Genomic DNA, 20463 nt, shown 5'->3' with positions numbered 1-20463 from the left:
GGACTAGTTAAAGATTTAGGACTGATAACAGCTTGGCTAATTTAGTTGCATAGAACTTCTTAGTGATAGCCTCAAGGGCAGTTTCTCTGAAATTTGCTGCTTTGAAGCCAGAGTACTTAGGATATTGCAGATTGTTCTGTAAAAGTGAGACAGTTGATTGTAGACAGTGCCTTGAAGATTTTACAAAAGAAAAAAGAGAGAAAGAAGTGATACTGATAGTGTCTATGTCTGAGGGAAAGAGATTTTATCTTTGGGAAGGGAATAATCCTTACTCTCTTGATTTAAGGGTTATGGAATCAATAATGATAGTGTTGAGAGATCTCTTCTGTTAGATGTACAAGTAAATAAGAAATGGAATCCTGAATATATAATGTAGGAGTTGCTCATATTTTTAATATTCAACTCAATATGAACTCGAATATGCTTTATTTTAACGTTCAATTTTCAACTTTTAAACCACACACACATGTGGTACCACACTGTGTGTTCTGCTCCCACTCTCTGGCTCTTATCCTCCCACTTTTATCTCTGCAACATCTCTGCATCACTCACTGTAACAGAGAACAAATCATTACTATAATCAAGCACAGGAGTGTGATCCTTACCACTCATTTTTGTCCCTCAGCTCGTCTCTCCATTCACAAAACGTCTCTCAATCATGTCCCCACCGCTGACTTTTGAGATTCAAAGCAGGAGATAACATGGAAAAGTGGCATTCCCATCATGCTGCACACCACCTGCGAACATCACTGTGATTGCCTAGCCAGTAGAAATGGGCCATAAGACCGTTTAGTGTTTTATCCTGTCCTAAGTGCTCAACCATTGGATTACGACGAGCTGCCTGGACTAAAAATTCTCAACAGCTCTTTGGCCCAACAACTGTGTCATCTTATCTTTAATCTGAATGTCCTGTGTCACTTGATATAAGCTGTTTTTAATAATCAAAAAATAAAGTAAGGCGATTGCACCATTTGGCTGTATTTGCTGACTATCAATTACTTTTACTTGGTTGAACGTGTCCAAGAGAGTTTTCTCTCATAAATGCTCTTGCCCGCCGATGTCCTCCTGATGCCAACAACTTACCAGCCAACACTGTGCACATCCCACACACTTTCATATTAAAAATGCTGGACAGTTTGTCTCAAAATCAGTGGCTGGGTGGGGTGGGGACTGACTGCAACCTTGATACTATGTTTTTAACCCCTGAAATTAGTGTTTTAGTGGTGGCCACTATGGGGTATTTATAAAATCCCTCTGCATACACCTCACCAAAGCACAGTATGTACCCTCTTGGTCATTCACCGGTAAGCAGTACGTCCCAGCTCAATCTGGGGTGACTTATGGTATGGTAATCTTCAAGTCGAGGAGATAAAAAACGAGGGGGACCCGGGTTTGGGAAACCACTCTCGAGTGAATTGACTGCGTCTATCAAGTGGCATTTAGCGCCAACTAAAGTGCCTTGTCCAATGATGTGGGACGGTGGCACTGAACTCACTCCAGCATCTCCTCTGGCATTCGAGCAACAAATTGCTTCAGGGTTACAAAAACAATCACATTTTTGGGACCACACTGCTTGCTTAGTAGACACCTCTTGCAGAATCCACATTAGAAAAAGTCACTGGTGGTTTCACTAGACAAAGATGTAGTTCAGATGCACTCTGCCCAAGAAATGAATGCAGACAAATACATACCAATCTAGTGATGCCTTATGACACTGCCTATATGAAACCTGTTAGACATTTATATTTGACAGATGCCCTTATCAGTAGGAGTGAGTTTTTTTTTCTAACAATGTCACTGGGTACAGCTTGGGTTTCTATGGACATCTGTGAAAGCATGACACTCGCTCCAGTTTTGTAGGCACCTACCACAACAAAGTGTTTAACTTGGTTACGGCTTTTAAGGATGGACCTTGTGTACCCTTTTCTCAAAAGGAATATTATATCCTTGATCTACAGTGATCTAGAGGGGTTGAGATTAATACTTGTTTTATATGGTTTGCATGGAGTTTCCAGGATGTTGAATAAATCAAGATGTTATCAATATGTGATACCAAATTTTAGTTTAAAAAAGTAAGATATCACGGCACAATGGTGTCTTAGCACAATCATAGGGATGATAATTATGGAAGTACAGCCTTTGGCTTTTGGTTAAATTCAAGGCATTCTTTATTCATATGAAAGTGAAAGTGACGTGACATACAGCTAAGTATGGTGACCCATACTCAGAATTTGTTCTCTGCATTTAACCCATCCAAAGTGCACACATACAGCAGTGAACACACTGTGAACACACACGCCCAGAGCAGTGGGCAGCCATTTATGCTGTGGGCCCGGGGAGCAGTTGGGGTGGGCTGGGGTGGGGTGGGGTGGGGGGGTGAGGGGGGTTGGGTTGGGTTCGGTGCCTTGCTCAAGGGCACCTCAGTCGTGGCCAGCCCGAGACTCGAACGCACAACCTTAGGGTTAGAAGTCAGACTCTCTAACCATTAGGCCACAACTTCCCTGGCTGGAGGAGTCATGGATCTCAGTGGAAACAGGTGTCAAGACATTGTGAAGCCATAGGCAGATTAAATAGCACTTGTTGCCAATCAAACATTCTCAATGCCTCCATGCTACAGGCAAAGTATGCTGTCTGGCATGGGCAAAGGCAGCTGCCATTATGGATAGTGCTTTTATTAAAGTTGTAATACAACAAACAAATCCAACAGAACATTTGGCTTAACATGGTCCAGGACAGGAAGTAGGTGAGGTGATACATAAACAGAATATGACAGGCAAATGAAAAAACTAGAAATACAGCCAAGAAAACTGATACAAAGCACTATAAGCATGACAGAACAAGAACGCTTATTTAATGTGCCATTACCATAATATATTAATGTTGGTTTCTTTTTGCTAACTTCTATTATGCTGGAGGGATATGCTATTCTATTGTTAAGAATTCATTCTATTTACACAGGTTAAAAAAAATTACAATAATATTTAATAGGTGAAAAACCTGTAAAAATATTGTGCTAAGAACACAACAGGTTTTCTAATAGAGGTTTCCGGAGTTGTGGCCTTTAATATTTAGCTGCACAACTCATTAAATTTAATCAACAAAACCATTACCAACAATAATCTTCCATCTCTACAACCACTATACACTAATGTATAGACTTCCTTAGTATCCATATTAGTTACAGTTCACAGTTGTGAGATAGGGGTCATACAATGACATGTTGAATGAAATATATGAATATTGAACATCAAATAATGAATATTGCCTTAGTAATTGCTTCATACATTGGAGCTGCTGATATTTATTTTTCTCCATAACCCTAAACAAGTGATATTTATTAATAGATATGTTTCTTTATGTCAGAGTTTAGAGTTCTGTTTCATGACCCCATCCATTTCTCCATGCTACACCAAGATCTGTGGCAGTAACCCTGTGTGTCTTGAGCTGTCTTGTACCATCTGCAGTACAATAAAAGACTTACTTGAGTCTCATTTTGGAGTCTCACTGCAAAGTCACTGCTTACATATTTAGGCCTTAAAAACAAAGAATAACCTAATAAGATCATTAAAGAAAAAGCATTTTTATGTATGTATGTATATATGTATGTATGTATGTATGTATGTATGTATGTATCTATCTATCTATCTATCTATCTATCTATCTATCTATCTATCTATCTATCTATCTATCTATCTATCTATCTATCTATCTATCTATTCATCCATCTATCCATCTATCCATTCATCCATTTATCCATCTATCCATCTATCTATCATATATAAACATTCAACATTATTTTAATATATTAACATTTAACCCTAAGCTCGGATTATATATGTGCAATTGTCACGTGTTTTTCTCATGTAGAGTTCCTCTTAATTCACAAAAACATATCACTAGGTAAACAGCCAAATACACATTGCCTTTGGTGTCATTGAGTGTGCAGATGTGTATATGTGTAGTGACTTATGTGATGGACTGATGTCCAACATGGTGTCCCTAGAATAGATTGCAGGTCTACCACAGTCTAGTCCAGGTTAAATGGTTATAGAAGCTGAATGCATGAATAAAAGCATAATACACTGATTATACACTAAATTCAATAAGTATATTACTTATTTTTTAGTTTTGTGATTGTAATTTTACTTATGGCTATCTAAGAGATTATTAAGACCTATCTATTTATTATTATAAAAGTACTGTACAGTTAGAACAATAAATAGTGTATATGGGGGGAATTTATAGGACACATTGAATGTTTAATTAATTATTATTTCATGTATATTCCTAACATACCATTCACTTTACTTTTCATGCTTTTTTCATGCCATCCTTTCTCTTTTCTCTTGTGTTTCTCTTTTCTGCATATAAAAAAGATAAGAGTTCCATTACAAAATCCACACAATAATAGCACAACAAACTATTACAATGTATTAAATGAAGGATTGTATAAAAAAAAAAACAAAAAAAAAAAACAATAATTTACTTGAGAAAATTACTCACTTGAACTGGTTCCATTTTCCCCAAGAGGAGTTAGTCAGGCTATCCTGTGCTCTTACACACACTGTCACTCCCTTTTTTAATGGCCATAGCTGCTCTTGTGTCAGGTCAACCTGAGCACAAACATAATTTATCACTTATTAAAAAAAAATACAAATAATTATATATTTATGTATACATATATAAACTAGAAAGTTGTGCCCCTGCTGACAACGGACTAATTACAACTGCTGCCTGAAAATACTGTACACTTGAAATAGATACTCAATTTTCCTGATGTAGTATGGAAATAGGTGGCCATACATTTGATGATCTTTGGTAAGAACAGTCACAAATCCTTTTCCTGTGGCAGCGAATCTCTTTCACCTGAAATGTAAGGGGAAAGTAGGAGAACGGTGTGCTCCAGCTCTCTGGGTACTGAAGCTCCAGAATATTTCTCTTCATATTGAAACGAACCATGTCTGGCCTCACTACAGACAAAGACACACGTAAATATGACCAAAATACTCTCTTTCACCAGAAAAATGCATGACCATGCACTGGCAAAATCAGTTAACCGTATTGTATACATACTCTATGCATTTGTATAATGATGACAAAATTTAGTTGTTAGTGAAGTGTTTGGCTTAAACAGGACAATTGACATACCACTTGACTCACAACTTTTTAAATCATTACCTATATCTGAGATTCGAAACTGCAGATAATAGGTCTCAATGACGTAGTTGCTTCGGAAATAAACAGTCAAGTTGATGTGATCTATCTCCTCAGCATAGGGACAGTATGCATGATCTTGGCATGTGATGCTGCCTACATTAGAGTCCAGACTGCAGCTAATGTTTCCTGCAGTGTGAGAGCTGTAATAGAAATAAATGAATGGAACACATTGTTGATCTTTGTTAACAGTATACACCCATATTTGTCACAAAGGCATAATCCCAACTGGGAAGACGTTTCTCTACTCTGAAGCAACGAACTACTGTTTGCTACAAAACCAAATGAGTTGACTGAGGTCAATGCTAAATTGAGATCAGGATGTAAGAACATTAATATCGCACTGACTATAACAGTATATAACATTTGTGCCAAAAATACTTGCCGTATTATTTTAATAAATGCAACTTTTCCAGCTCTTGATTCATCCCAGGTCCAGAAGCACTGAAAAAATCCACTGTAGTTGTTTGTTGAGCAGTGGATATAACCTTGCCATCAAAAAAAAAAAAAAGAAACAATATAGTTAAAGGTAATCTTATTTTAATCTTAATGTTTCTTGGAAAAGCTTCTTGGAATCTCTGAGCATCTTAATCAATCAAAACTTTACAGTAATTACACTGCTCCCGTACAATAATTCTAATGATTCTATTGTTTGTCTACTGTACCTCTCTCAGGTGTGCCTTTAATTATCTTCCTGTACCTCCACTGCACTAATACAAGTGTGTGGTTCAGGTATTTGCCTTCTGTGCTGTAACAGGTGTATGTTCCTCCCTGTCGTTCCTCCACCACCACAAAAACTCTGTTTCCCTGGAGTGGGAGCTCCTCTCTGTTCTCTCGCTTCCATATGATCTTCTGTCCCTCAAAAGCCTCACCACACACTATTGGAACCAGCACTGTAGTTCCATATTTATCCATATCTTCATCCACCACCAATTCTAGTATAGAATGTGGTGGCAGGAGGAACATGATAAGAAATAGAAAGTGGATTCTCCTAATGAAATATTCTCCATATTTCAACACTTGGTTAATGGATTAACACAATGAAACACTAAACAAATTAAAATGAAAAAAATATAGAACACAATTAGATATTATTATTTATACAGAAGTATATTTAACTGCATACAAACCATTTGCTTTAAGAGTCCAATAACTTTCTGCCACTTTGATGGATCTTACAGCAGCATGGGGAAGAACTACCAGGACTCCAAGCACAAGAAAATTCATCTTTGTGAACAAAACATGAGCCATTGTGCAATAAGTAATAAATGATTTTTCTTGATGTTTCGTAGTTATAACTCCAGTCAGGTTTTGTGGAACACATTTATAATCAACAACAATAATCAACTTGACTATTCAAACAATAATAAAAAAAATTGTGTTTTTTATGTAAATGTATTTTAAAAATCTAGTTAAGTAAATTTTTTTGCTTGATTAAGATGTATTCACATGAAATACAAAAGTACATATCCAAGATTGTCCACTGTCCATCTTCATTCCAATTTTCACTATCACACCCTAAACATCACTTGGTGGATAAATTATAAGCAACACAAATACATGGCTCATAACATCATGGTAGACATGATAGAATGAAGACAAACATAATAGATACATAGTTATAGCTTAAATAATTGCTAAAGACATAGCTAAAATATAGCTATATGTATGTATGAGACAGCTTAGTAACATCTCTGCTTTTATTTATTTATTTATTTATTTATTTATTTATTTATTTATTTATTATTTGTGAAGAATTCTAAAATCTTTCATTATATCAAATATAATGTAATGAAAAAAAAACTTCTTGGTAGTATATTTTGACCATAGAATATTACATTAATTCTAGAGACTGGTCTTAGATAAGCATGTCTCTACTCACCTCCTCTCAAAGCTACAATAGACCAGAGCCAGGCAAAATACTACTTTTCTTTATAGTTAAGTGCAGGCCAAAACTTTTATAGTTAAACAAATGTCACAAATACAGAATTTCCCCACCAAGAAAAGTCCTAGGGGAACTAATGAGACTCCAAGGTTGTTCAAACAGAAGGACTGCTTCTGTCAAGATCATTTGGTCTCACTTCCACTTCAACAATAGAGAGCAAGCCTTCCCTTGCTTCTCGGGCCACCCCCTTCTCTCACACTCTCATGTGTTTAAATTGAGCAAAAGTGCATTTTCATGAAAAAAAAAATAATACAATGACAGATCTTGATTTCTCTGGATCTCCCAAAGTCAAATAAATCCAGAACTAATTTGATAATGCATTCCTCCCATACAAAATAAAAAACTTTGGTTTTACCTACTGAGGTAAGTTTTTTGATAGATAGATAGATAGATAGATAGATAGATAGATAGATAGATAGATAGATAGATGAGGGATTGATTGTTAGATTGATTTATCAATCGATATTTGACATTGCATATTACAAATACATAGCAACAAAATGCTGTTAATTCAATTCAATTCAATTTATTTGTATAGAGCTTTTAACAATTTCCCATTGTCTCAAAGCAGCTTTAAAGGAGTATAGAAACAGAGGAGACAGAAATAGAAATAAATATATAACAATAAAAAAGAAGAAAAATACGAATAAAATAAATAAGTGAATATATACAATTAAAGTTTAAAATTAATTTAAAAAAGATTAACTTAAAATTTAAAATATTATATATCTATCCCTATCCATAATGAGCAAGCCAGAGGCGACAGCAGCAAGGAAAAACTCCCTGAGATGACATGAAGGAAGAAACCTTGAGGGGAACCAGGCTCAGAAGGGAACCCATCCTCATTTGGGTGACACCCTACAGTAAATAGTGTAAATGTAAATAATGCCCTTTCTACAATAGTTTATAATAGTGCAACCGAAAGCTCCTGAGGAACTAATGGGTCATCGTGAAATCTGAGTTCAGCGCAGACCTGATTACTGATAAATACTAGATCATATAGCTGACTGACACAGCATTGGTTCAAAAGAAGGCATGACAGTCTCTGGGCAGCTTCATTCACAACAATCCCATGAGACACTGGCTGACTATGCAGATCAATCGCTGGCAAGGTGACAAACAGGCGACGAGACTCTAGCCAGTGGTAGAACATTAGGATTGATGAAATCGCTCCATAAGAAGTGACGATCGGGCTAGGAACTAGGAACACTGGGATTGGCATATATAGCTCAACAGAGAGAGTGAAAGATTGTTAGGTATAACTGTGTTCAGGTTATGGACAATGTAAATTATGTACAAAGTGCAGACAGGGACTTCCGCAAGACTAGCTATGACAGCATGACTAAAAGGCTAGAGCCAGAAGGTGTAACACATGACGGTTTCCTGGGATGTAAATCGTCCCACCACTCCACAGTCTGCAAACCTGAGCGACTTGTGAGGGTGGTAAGCCGACAGCATCCAAACATCCCAGTTCACCAAACACTCTATGCCCATGAACCCTCCAGATCTACTCCTTTACCTAAGAAAAGTTATTCATAAAAAGCTGAGACTGTGTCTGAGTCCCGAACACTAAAGCATTTACCAGAAGTGCAAATAGAAAAATGTGCAAAATAACAAGTGCAGATAAATATGTTAATATATGTAGAATCAATAAATAAAGCTATGGAAGGTATAAATGTATAAGAATACAGTATGTGGCAGACATTTCTAAATTTCCCTTACCTTCAACATTTTTAGTCCTCCCAAAGTTGTGTCCTGAGCCCTTTGCTTTACTCAGCAGACACCTACAGTACACACGTGGAAATAATTTTTGAAAAACCCACAATGGTCAATGCTACACAGCTAAAAACTAAAAAGAACAAAACATTAGACTATTCTGAAGTGGACTTCTGTGAGCTCTGATCTAGATCCTATGGAACATCTATGGAAAGAGCTGAAACATGCAGTCTGGTAAAGGAACCCTTCAAACCTGAGACAGCTGTAGCAGTTTGCTCACAAGGAGTGGGCCTGTGGACAGGTGCAGAAGTACAAATTTGTACCTCTAAATGTCATTTAGAGGTACAAAACTTGCTTGATTGCAGTGATTGCCTCAAAAGTTTTTACAACAAAATATTAAGTTAAGGGTATCATCATTTTTCATTAAGGGTTTTTCTTTTTTAATAGAGGGATACCAACAATTTTGTGGCCTATGTGGCCACTCCCACTGTACCACCATTGTCAAGCTTGCTGATGACGCTGTTATGGTGGGGACTAACAAAAATCAGAAGGGTGACTTGGAAGAGAATAAAAGCCTGGAGAACTAGTGCCAGGAGAACAACCTCCTCGTGAATATCAAAAAAGAAAAGGGAGTTTATAGAGGACCTCAGCACAAAGCAGGACAGCTACAATCTGATTAAGAAGGTTTTCAGTGGAAAGAGTGGACAGTTTCAGATTCCCGGGTGTTCATATCACAACATCTGGATCATTGAGCCAATCCTGATAGGAAGCATACACCATTTTCACTGAGTGCCCTGACCTCAATCTATACAGTATACAGCGAGCAGTGTTGGGCCAAGTCCAGGAAGATAGTGAAAGTGCCATCTGAACAATAGTCTCTTCTCCCTGTTGTGGTAAACAAAGGAAGGATGAGAAGGAGTTTCTTCCTGCAGATCTTTCAGTCTCTAAACCAAGATAATACTTAGAACCTGGATTTTTCTGGACTGGAATTTTATTATTGAAAATCTATTCTTAGTATATTTTTTATTTTATAAATCAAATTTATGTTTATTGTGAACACTTGATTAGGCAGTTCATTATGTGTTGTACTGTGCTTCCCTCACAGTTTGAGGCACCAAGAAAGAACCTACTTTTTATTTTTCCAAACAGGCATGGTAGAGCAGGAAAAACTAAAGTTTTCCCAGAGACTACAGCACACCACCATTCAATGCTTTTTAGGTGAGAAGTGATATTTTATGATCATTGACAAATTTTACTGGGACCCAGTGTAGTGTGGATAGGACAGGGATCATGTCATATTTTCTGGTTAAAATGAGGACTCTAGCTACTGCATTCTGGACTTGGAACATGCAGCCAGTACAAAAACATGAACTATTTGTTTTCTGTATTGTGAAGTGACATATTTCTTATCTTAGCAATATTTCTTAGATGAAAGAAAGGAATCTTAATAATATTATGTACATGACATTTAAATTAAGGACTGGAGTCAATAATCATACCAAGGACTTTTGATTTTTGATTAAACAAAAAAGCCATAACCCAGGGTTAACCCTATGTCTTACCCTAATGACAGTGAGGTGAGGTTACAGAGAAAAAAAAACATAACTGATGGGAATAATTGAACTTCTAAATGATCTACAATATAACAAACAAGTGCCTCTGCAAATACAGTATACAAAGATCAGCAATAAATTTAAAACCAATGAAGTAAAATTAATTATATTTATTATCTTGTTACCATGGTATGTGGGGTAGGATATATTAGGAAGCATGTGAATAGGCAGTTTGTGTAGTTGATGTGTAAGAACCAGGAATAATGGGCAAGTCTAAGGTTGTAAGTGACTCAGGGCCGACTGACTGTGATGACTAGATGACTGTTCATCACAGCTTGCTGCATATGAGGCATTTGCAGGAGTGAGGAGTGTATGAGGAGTGTAGATGTGCACCAGTCTGCGTATGCTGACCCCTGCTGTCATTGGAGACTTGACTCAAATTCAGTCATCCAACTGAAACAAAAAGATTGCTATATGGTATTCATAGGTCTTCCATGCTTTTAAACAGTTTCTTGTCTTTTACATGAACACCATGGAATTATGAGAGGATGGTCACAGTTGTGTTTATTTGTGGTTTTCATGAATGAAACTGTAATATGAAATGGTTGACAACGTGACAAAGTGAAAGGGCAATGCAATGATGGGAGATATACTCTCAGAATTACCTCTCAGGTAATTACCCCTACCTAAGATAAAGAAGGTTTTCTCACAGTCTCACTCACGTCTGACCAGAGGGCTGTCTTAGTCACAAACTTACCAAGCAAATCTCTTAAAGTTTGACAGTACTGCCATAATAATTAAATGTGTAAAGGCACATACTGATATTAAAGGGCCACATGTGGTATATCTATAAAATAATTGTATCTATTTTGTCTACCTTTATCTAAACTAATTTAGCCTTTTGCTGAGAGTGGAACTCTATGGCAGCCTAAGGGGATGTCTGTTATTTTACAGCTGTCCACTCACTAATTTCATTTCTGAAAACTATATGTCAGTGAGTCAGGGGATTTGTTGTGGGATTTTTATTTGGAATACTTTTCAAAGGGCAAGGGGAAGAAAATCTGATGCAGTATTGTGTTGGCAGTTACGCATTTTTGATAGATACATTATGTGGCCAAACATATATAAAGTTTGTGGACAACTCTGTTTGTATGGTGTAGCAGTAAGATTTCCCTTCACTGGATCATGTACCATGACCTCAACTATATCCTAGGCATTTTAAAATAGTAAAAATTCCGATGAACAATTGACATCAAAAGTGTATATACCTGGGCTAAAGATATTCAGTTGTGTGATTTTAAATATCTTTTGTTTCTTGCTTTTCTTCTTGTGTATCCTGCCTGTCTCTATAAAGAGCCAAAGATTTTAAATGTAAAAATGTAATTACTGCTAGAAGCTTCTGATTGGCATATTTAGGAGCATACAATGGGAAAATCCAGTTAACAACAACAAAAAACTGTTGACCTACTCAAGCCTGGTTCCTCTTTCGGGGCAATTTCCCAACAGCTTGCATCAGGTACTAAGGTACATACATCCTATGTTCCCCTATCCTGCAAGGTTTACACACAATGAAGAAGCCACTACCTAAATCCAAGCATAACAAAAGCTAGACTGTTTGCAGGTGACAAACCAGGACATAAACCTAAACTTGTAGGGGAGGGTTTTTGGCAAGATTAAACAAAAATTTTACTGTTTTGCCAAAATGGTTAACACTTAGCATAGAGAAAATATTGTGAGGCTTGGGGTGGCAGCATGTCGGTGATTTGTTGAAAAATGGACTGGTACACTTCAAAAGATAGATCAGGTGACATCATTAGGTGTGAGAATTATATATAAATACTGAAGGATCACCGAAAGACATGAGATGGAACGTTACAACTGGGTCTTCCAGGAGGAAAATGATCCAACGTTGACCTCCAAAGCTGTAATATGGATAAAATATGGTAACATGGTAAAATGGCTTAAAGACAACAAAATGAATATATTTGAGTGCCCGTCACAGAACCTGACCTGAATCCTAGGAAATATATTGAACTGAGAAAGCATGTCCTGAGCAAGAACTGAATAAGGCCCACAACCCTGACTGAGTTATACCATTTCTGTCAGAAGGAATGGGGAGAAAATCCAGCAAAGTATTTTGAGAAGAGTGTTGAATGTTATCCCAAGCATTTGAAGTGTATAGTAAATTTTGTCCCACTATATATCAATGAATAAAAGTTCAAAGTAAATGTCTCTTATTGTAAAATTTCCTCTTATGGAAATAGATACCCTAATTGATTCTAATTGCACATGAAATGTGAAGCTCTATGACAAATATAATTTGAATGCCTTGAAAGATTAACCTCTATACAATAACAATTTAGTAATTCTTTTTCTGTATAGATGAAAACTCTAGAATAGCATGTAAATGTGTGCTAAACATTTTGCAGCTATAAATGACTCAGTTGCTCGTTATGCCATAAATGAATCGCCGCAGTGCAGCGCTTTGGAGTTTGTCTTCATGAAAACATAAAATTTGCAGTGTTATCCATCTGTGGATTCAGAGTTAAAAGTTGAAAGCAGCTATTTCACTTACTGTTAAAAGCAAAAGTAAATGAAGAAAGTTAAAAACAAATGCTACATTGTCATACAATTAGGCAGTGTTGATTAATGTAATATTATTGAGAGATGTGAGCATTTACCAGTTTGGTCTCAGGTGAGACAAAATTATATCTACTCTATGTAGCCACTTCACTCAAGAGGGGTTCAAATGGGGGGCCTGGCATGGTGTAGAAAACAAACAACGAATCCCAACTAACTACATATTGAGAATTGGGCCAAAATGACTAAGATGGCCAAATAATTTACTGTATATGGGTTGACCAGAGGTTTGATACTACTGCCCTGCACTTGTGAATGGCTTCGCTAACAACAGAAAGATGCATTTTATTTGTCTGCCCTCCTGGAAATGGCAATCATCAGAATCCTCTGCATTAAAAAGGCTAACTGTCTCTAGCATGCATGGGTTGATGGATATAACATGATCTACTCAGAGGTCGGGCACACACTATTGAATCAGCCTCATGTGCAAGTGACCAAAACTGAGCAAATAAGTACTAATTGTGCACAAAACTCAACTTTACAGCCTTCCTTCATGTCCAAATATAAAGGATATTGAATTTAGAGATTCCTACAACTTTTGGATGCATTCACAGAGATGTCTTGTCACTTCAGATGCCCTGTGAGGAAGAATCAGATATTTGAACGTCATACCTCAAATTGTCAAAATGAAATACAGATCTTCTGTAGATTCAGATTCATAATGAGCAAATCAGAAACATGGGTTGCAAGGAAAAACTCCCTGAGAAGACACGAGAAAGAAACCAGACTCAAAAGGAAACCCATCATCTTTTATTCTGTGACACAGAATACTGTGATTAAGAGTCGTAGCGCTTCTTTAATTATATGCTATAAAGTCATGAATACTAAGGGTTCAAGCAACAAGGTTTTTTGCTTTCAGGGTTTTTTTTTGCCTCAAATCTGTAATAATTAATTGAAGGATGATAGAAATGTGGGCATAAACTGCTTATAGTGAGATCATCCTCAGGGTATGTGTGATGACATGCAATCACACACAATCTTTAGGATATCCATGTAGGACAATGGTGAACCAGTCACCTTTTAGTACATTGTGCAAATTTTGATGCATCATGAATTTTATTTATTTTTTTTGTAAGTTGTTCAGAGTGAGGAGATCCAGAATTGTCAATTTTCCTATTATTTTCTTATAACTAATGTAGTATACCCTTGGTGAGATATGTTAGGGTCTTTACTGATGACTCTGCTGGTGAATGATCACCCTCTTATGGTGCATGCAGGTACAGCATGACAAGATGGCCCTTACTGCTTTTGTACTGTAGAATTAGACACTTTAACAATACTGTTTACAGTTTAATGTGTGCCAAATCTATTTTGTATCAGCAAAAAAAATATCATACAGATATGCCACCGATTAAGACAGAATAATGCATAAGACACGGTCAATCTTTTTCTCCATATAGATTTTTTCATTTATGTCAGAACAAATTTCACTGGAAAGTAAAATGTCCAATTAATAATATAGGACATAAATATTCTGATGTCATTGTGTATTTTTAATCAACTGGTCTAGTGGCTTTAGTAGTAAATGTTCATGTATGCAAAATGAACTTGTGTCCAAAGTCTGGACTGCAGAAAAAAGATGAGGCCAAATAATGCCAGTTTGAACCAGGTGATCAAATTTTAGTTTTGTTATTATTGTCATTATTGTCTCTCCTTTCCACACCAGGGACACATTTCTGTTCTTCATTTTAAAGGTAGAATGCATTTGTTTATTAGAATGTAGAGTGCTGTATTTATTCATTCATTCATTTTCTACCGCTTATCCGAACTACCTCGGGTCACGGGGAGCCTGTGCCTATCTCAGGCGTCATCGGGCATCAAGGCAGGATACACCCTGGATGGAGTGCAGTGCTGTATTTATTCTTCCTTAATTAAGAGAAACCAATGAATGGTAATGAAAAAATGGTAAAAAAAAAAAAAAAAAATCATCTGAAAATAAACAACATTCCATTTACTGCAACATATAGAGGTGTGTGATAATTTATAGTATTTTTACACTTACCAGTTTTACAAATTGTCTAATAAATGTTGCCATATTCTTTTTAGTTCTGGCAACCACAGCTGCCAGTTTTTACTATAATTTTACCAGAATTTACAGTGTAGTTATCACCCAGTTTGTATTTTGCTGTGAACCAGACTGATATTTCAGATTCATCTAAAAAAAGAAAGATCTTCAAATCTCTGAACATTATGAACAAATTGTTTTAGCATTCTGTGTTATTATAGATATAGGAAGTATGCCATAGGGGACTGTTTGGGGACTTACTGCCTGCAAAGACCATGAGATTAGACTTCAGAATGTACTGAAGGCTTAAGTGTTGTTCCGGTCAACTGGGAGTTTAATTATAAACAGCCTGATAGCTGCACTCTGATCTCCTGCCAGTCTACTGACACAGACTGAATCATCGATCTGCATCTGGAGTTGACCTCTGCAAGAAAAGTGGTTTTGATGGTCTTGATGTGCATCTCTCTGCTAGAGACTTATTTAAAAACCTTTATCCTTCATCTTTATTCTTTTTCTAGTAGTGAATCGTGATTGTGTCCTGTGCCCCCAATTGTGCCCTATCATCATTTGTGAAACTAACACATGGAATGGCCAGACAGTTCCAGTGGTAGGTTTATTCATTTGCCAGCAAAATAATAAGAAAATCTAAGGTATATTTTACATTATAATAAACAATAATTTGATCTTAGAAGTTTGGTGTTCTATGAGCAGTTGGCCAGGTTGTATGTTGTCTCTTAAATAGCTAGATGCAATGAGAAAGAAAAAGGTCAGTTGATTGTTTGTGGTTACCCCAAGGTTGTTTTCAGTGACCAAGGAGAGATCAGCAATTGTCCAGGGAGATTGCAAGATCCTGACATGGGGATGATACGGATGATACTGGCATAAAGCTAATATTACTGGCTTCAAGTTACAAGGCATAACAGTGTACCCCTGTATGTACTTTAATGTTCAGTTGGGTTCAGGAATGTTTTCACTTTCATTTTTTGTATGATAGTTATTAATGTCATCCCTCTCATGATCACCAACAGTTGGATTAGATCGATTTTACCCCTACAGTATATGCCTTGTAAGTGCTAATATAAGTGCATCCTGCAATGTAACAGGCTGGTTGCAATCAAGACTAAAGCCCTATTCGGACGGGATTAGTTTTACGTGGGGACGTGGGGGTAAAGTAATTATTACCAGAGCTTCTCGGTGATTTTAGTCCCATCCGAATGTGCCATCTCGGTAATCATTACAGACAATGTCAGTAAAGATTACGGCGACTTTTACCTTCTGTAAAAAGGTCCGGAAAAATTACCTCAGGTAATACTAATCCCGTCTGAATAGATCCGCTGTAAATATGTACGGTAAAATTCCGTCATTTCCTGTTTAAAAGTAGTTTTTGGCGCGTTTTGCAAGCATGGAGGCGCCATGTTGTCTGTTTGCGCACGTGATAACAGGAAGCAACGTCATACGCACATGACGACAAGGAGGTTACTGTGGTGCATAAAGCGAGTTACCCCTCCCACTTCTGCTAGTTTTACTGAGATGTCTTGTCCCGTGTGAATTGGCCAATTAATATTACAGACGTCCTGAGGTAAAATTGCATTACTCCACGTCCCCGCGTAAAACTAATCCCGTCCAAATAGGACTTAAGACATTCCATGTCATTGCTAAGTGTTCCCTAGAACATTGTTTACACATGTAAAATGCTCTTTTCAATTTCATTTCTTTCCTGGGGTGAATGTTCTCAATGTAAATTTGACTTATGAGTTCAAGAATGCTCCTCTTTCTGAAACAGTGTCTGTACACTCTGTACTGGAATATCTCAGAACAACTAACCAACAGGATTCCTCTTTATTTTGTGGGTAATGGATAATCCTGAAAAAGATGGAGTATTTGTTCAGAATTCAGAAACCAGGTGCAAGTAAATAAATACACACCTCCCACTTCCACAATCAGTCATCCAGGACACATGCAGAATTTATGCACTACCACATTCACAGTCACCTTCATTCTAATCACACACTTGTTTTCAATCGCCATGTACATACAGTCACAACTCCTTTTTACCTCAATTATGGAAGTTATATGCTCAGCTCCATTTTGAGAATGGCAACAATGTTTTTTCTGATTTTACCTTGTCCCTTAATCTTTGTGTTTTTTCTAACCCTTCTTACACTGTTTGGTAATCACTTTGTGTTTGTTTACTCAAAGTGATGAGCAAATCCTGATGGTTTTGGAACTTTTAAGATGCCTTACCTGCATTTACCTCCTTGTAGACAATTACAATTAATATATTACTTAAATAAGTTAAAAAATGTTTTTCAACAAAACAGGATTTAATTTCTTATACTAAATCTAAACCAGTTTCTAATTAATTTAATAAAATATGAACTGTGAGCATGATCAATTCACGTAGCATTGACATGACCCAGATACAATGTGGTTCCAATGGACAGCAGTAATATATGTTACAAAACAAGTACATTTGTGAACTTAAGTCTCACTTAAGGTGCATGTTGGATTTTATTCATTGCTTTGAAAACACATGCTCATTGTGTGAATGTTACTTTGTTCATTTGGACCTGGTGTATGCATTTGAACTAAGTAAATTCATGAGCTTTCTTTATAGAGTGTAATCTTTAGACTGATGAGACCAAGGCACAGCATCATGTTTGGTGAAAATAATAGCAAATCAACACAAACATGTTATACAAACTGTAAAGCATGGTGATGGATGGCTGACTACTTTTGCAGTCACAAGACTATGGGAAGTTTTCATGAAGACACTGATGAACTCCACTTTGTACCAGAATATGGGACAAATGTAAGGCCATCTGACAAGCAGCTTAAGCTAGGCTGAAATTGAGTCATGCAACAGGGCCATGATTTCAAGCACACCAGAAAATCAACCTTTTAATGACTAAAGAAGAAAGTTGAGACCTCAACCCCATTGTGATGCTATGGTTGGATCTGTGCATGAACAAATAACTTTGGACATCAATGAATCTAAAAATACTTTTGCTAAACGTGTATATACATGTTACTGATTTATTAGTGAAGACCACACTTTGTTATATAGGCAATGATAAATAAAACCATCGAATTAAATGAGGGTGTACATTCCTTTTTACATGACATACATAATATACCTATGTGTGCACTGTAATGTCTAGTTGTGCGTCCTAAAAAGGGCCATAATAGCTAATATGTTTTCTAATTACCTTCCCACTGTGCTGATGATAATTCTCCTGAGAAGCACTACTACTACTTACTCAGCAGCTCTATTAATCAACTTGTTAGCGAGCATACCCTTATTATTGATGTTCCTGTTCCATTCTTTGTATCCTTGATTCTGATTTTTGCGGTTGATCTAAATTTCAAAAGGTCATAAAATGGGTGGGGTTAAAAAAGGAATCATTAATGAACTACTGATAACTCAGAAGGCTCAATATTCTTCTTATTTCACCAAGTGTAGCTGATTTCTTCTCTTTTAGGACTGTCATTGCTGTCAACTAGATCCATGCAACGTTCCACATGCTGATACAATTCTGTCTGTCTAAAACTGTCTAAAACATTTCTGCTATGAGTTTTAAACTTTGCTCCTCTTTTTAAAGCAGGTTCCTCAATTATTAAAGGTGTTTATAAATACCAGGATATAATCCATGTAAGTCATCCAGTTGCAGAGGGAGGTGTTAAGACCCAGCTAAGGAATGAATGTGCTGAATGCTGAATTTAATTCTATAAGCAGCAATTTGTAGATATGTGTCCTTTTTGTCCAGGTGAGTACACATGGAGAATGGTCTCAATGGCATCATCTGTAAACAAAACACAAAGTACATGGGGTCCAGTAAGGGTTGCAGCAGGGTATTGAAGCACCTCATGACATAGGTGTGAGTGTAATGAGACAATAGTCATTGAGGCAGGACACTAAAGACTTATTTGCCTGGGGATGAACGTAGTGATCTTGAAACATGTTGGAATGATGACGCTAATCAGGGAAATGTTGAAGATGGGTTTTCAAGGGGGTACATACCATGAATTTTGATGGATTAAGGATGGAACTACACTTCAATTCACCAAAGTCTATTTCAAGGCAAGTAATTGTGAAAGGCATGATGAAGCTGATGTATGTTCACAGGGATATTGAAGTACCTTTCCTATTACCAGTTTAAGCCTGACTATGCCCCCTCACACCAAAACCTGAAGCTGGCATCCATCATCTCTGGCAGTAATTAAGCAGTGAAGATCCTCTTATGATCTGAGATGACCCAGAGGCATGACCTCTGCTAGCCTATTTCTTTAGATAGATTTTATATCCAGAAAAAGAAGTATATACATTAATGATATTAATGAGAGGAGTTATGGATTTTGTAATATAGAAAGCTTATTTTACAGACTCAGTTGTACTAGCTTCAGACAGAGATTCCATGGCTATTGCAAAGAGGGGTGATAAGGGACAGTCCTGTCTGGTGCCTCTGTGTGCAGTAAAACGTGCTGAACAAAGCCCATTAATATAGCCCAAACATTAAATAATAATTTAACTTCAAAATCTTACAAAGTTGTTGCACAAACCTACTCAAAAATGGCTGTTCTATCCTCTGCCTTATGCTTTCTCTCACTCACCATGAGAAACAGACAGCGGTGATGTTAAGGAGACATTATTTCACACCTCTCCCCTTGTTTCATTTAACCATCTCTTCTTTTAAATTTTTATGCAGTTTCAGTTACCTCGTCAACATTGTCATTTACCGCCCTCCTGGTCACCTAGAAAACCTCCTGAAAGAAATGGACACACTGCTCATTGCTTTCCCTTTAGACAGCACCCATCTATCAGTGCTTGGCAATTTCAACTTTTCCTCTGACAAGCATCAGTCTTCTTGTCTCCTGAAACTTCTGGATTCGTTCTTCACACACAAGGGAGGAAAAGTCCTGGATCAGGTTTTTTTTTTTACCCATCTTACCCCAGCTACAGACATGACTGCTTCTCCACTTTACATCAATGTTCATCACCTGGTATCCTTCACAATCACTCTCAATATCTTACCTATGACCAATTAACCATATCTCTCCCTTACCCATCATAACCTCTGCTTCATCTCTCCTTCCTCTGTAGCTTATCGCACTCTTTTATCTCTTCCTGGTCCTGACTTCTTCTGCCCACCTTTGGACACCAACAATTCAAAAAAATTGAAGGCATGACATGGTACTTGGAGAGGGTTGGTGTCAGGCTAGGACGGAAGGAGGACTCAAATGCAGGATGCCAATGTAACAATAAAAGTCTATAATGAACGGGGCAGACAGTGATCCTAACACAGGCAGGCAGATCAATGCAGGCCAGGCCAAAACAGAGTAATGGACTGTCTCTAATCTGATACAAAAGAAGGCAGGGTTAAGCAGGGCAG

General features: G+C 37.0%; 1 protein-coding gene across 5 annotated transcripts; it reads right to left on the bottom strand.

The window, feature by feature from the left end:
• Nucleotides 1-490: 490 nt before the first annotated feature.
• Nucleotides 491-18737, bottom strand: il12ba (interleukin 12Ba). 5 transcript variants are annotated; one of them, XM_060885554.1, is made up of 12 exons: nt 18711-18737; nt 12280-12350; nt 9675-9760; nt 8882-8943; nt 6345-6441; nt 5880-6149; nt 5600-5702; nt 5179-5357; nt 4804-4970; nt 4504-4613; nt 4297-4361; nt 2377-3458 (listed from the first exon to the last, which is right to left on the bottom strand). In XM_060885554.1, the coding sequence occupies exons 4-12, from the start codon at nt 8888-8890 to the stop codon at nt 3367-3369; spliced, it is 1092 nt and encodes a 363-aa protein (XP_060741537.1). In that variant the 5' UTR covers nt 8891-8943; nt 9675-9760; nt 12280-12350; nt 18711-18737; the 3' UTR covers nt 2377-3366. The 5 variants fall into 5 exon arrangements, with proteins under 5 accessions (XP_060741540.1, XP_060741537.1, XP_060741538.1 ...); XM_060885557.1 differs by lacking the exons at nt 2377-3458; nt 8882-8943; nt 9675-9760; nt 12280-12350; nt 18711-18737 and adding exons at nt 491-551; nt 3482-3533 and having other exon boundaries at nt 6345-6912; XM_060885555.1 differs by lacking the exons at nt 8882-8943; nt 9675-9760; nt 12280-12350; nt 18711-18737 and adding an exon at nt 7097-7766.
• Between the last annotated feature and the right edge of the window lie 1726 nt (nt 18738-20463).

The sequence above is a fragment of the Tachysurus vachellii genome, chromosome 13 (assembly GCF_030014155.1).
Source record: "Tachysurus vachellii isolate PV-2020 chromosome 13, HZAU_Pvac_v1, whole genome shotgun sequence".
In the NCBI taxonomy this organism is placed as follows: Eukaryota; Metazoa; Chordata; class Actinopteri; order Siluriformes; family Bagridae; genus Tachysurus; species Tachysurus vachellii.
Note: the sequence above shows the minus strand (reverse complement) of the source record. Positions and strands in the feature narration are given on the sequence as shown.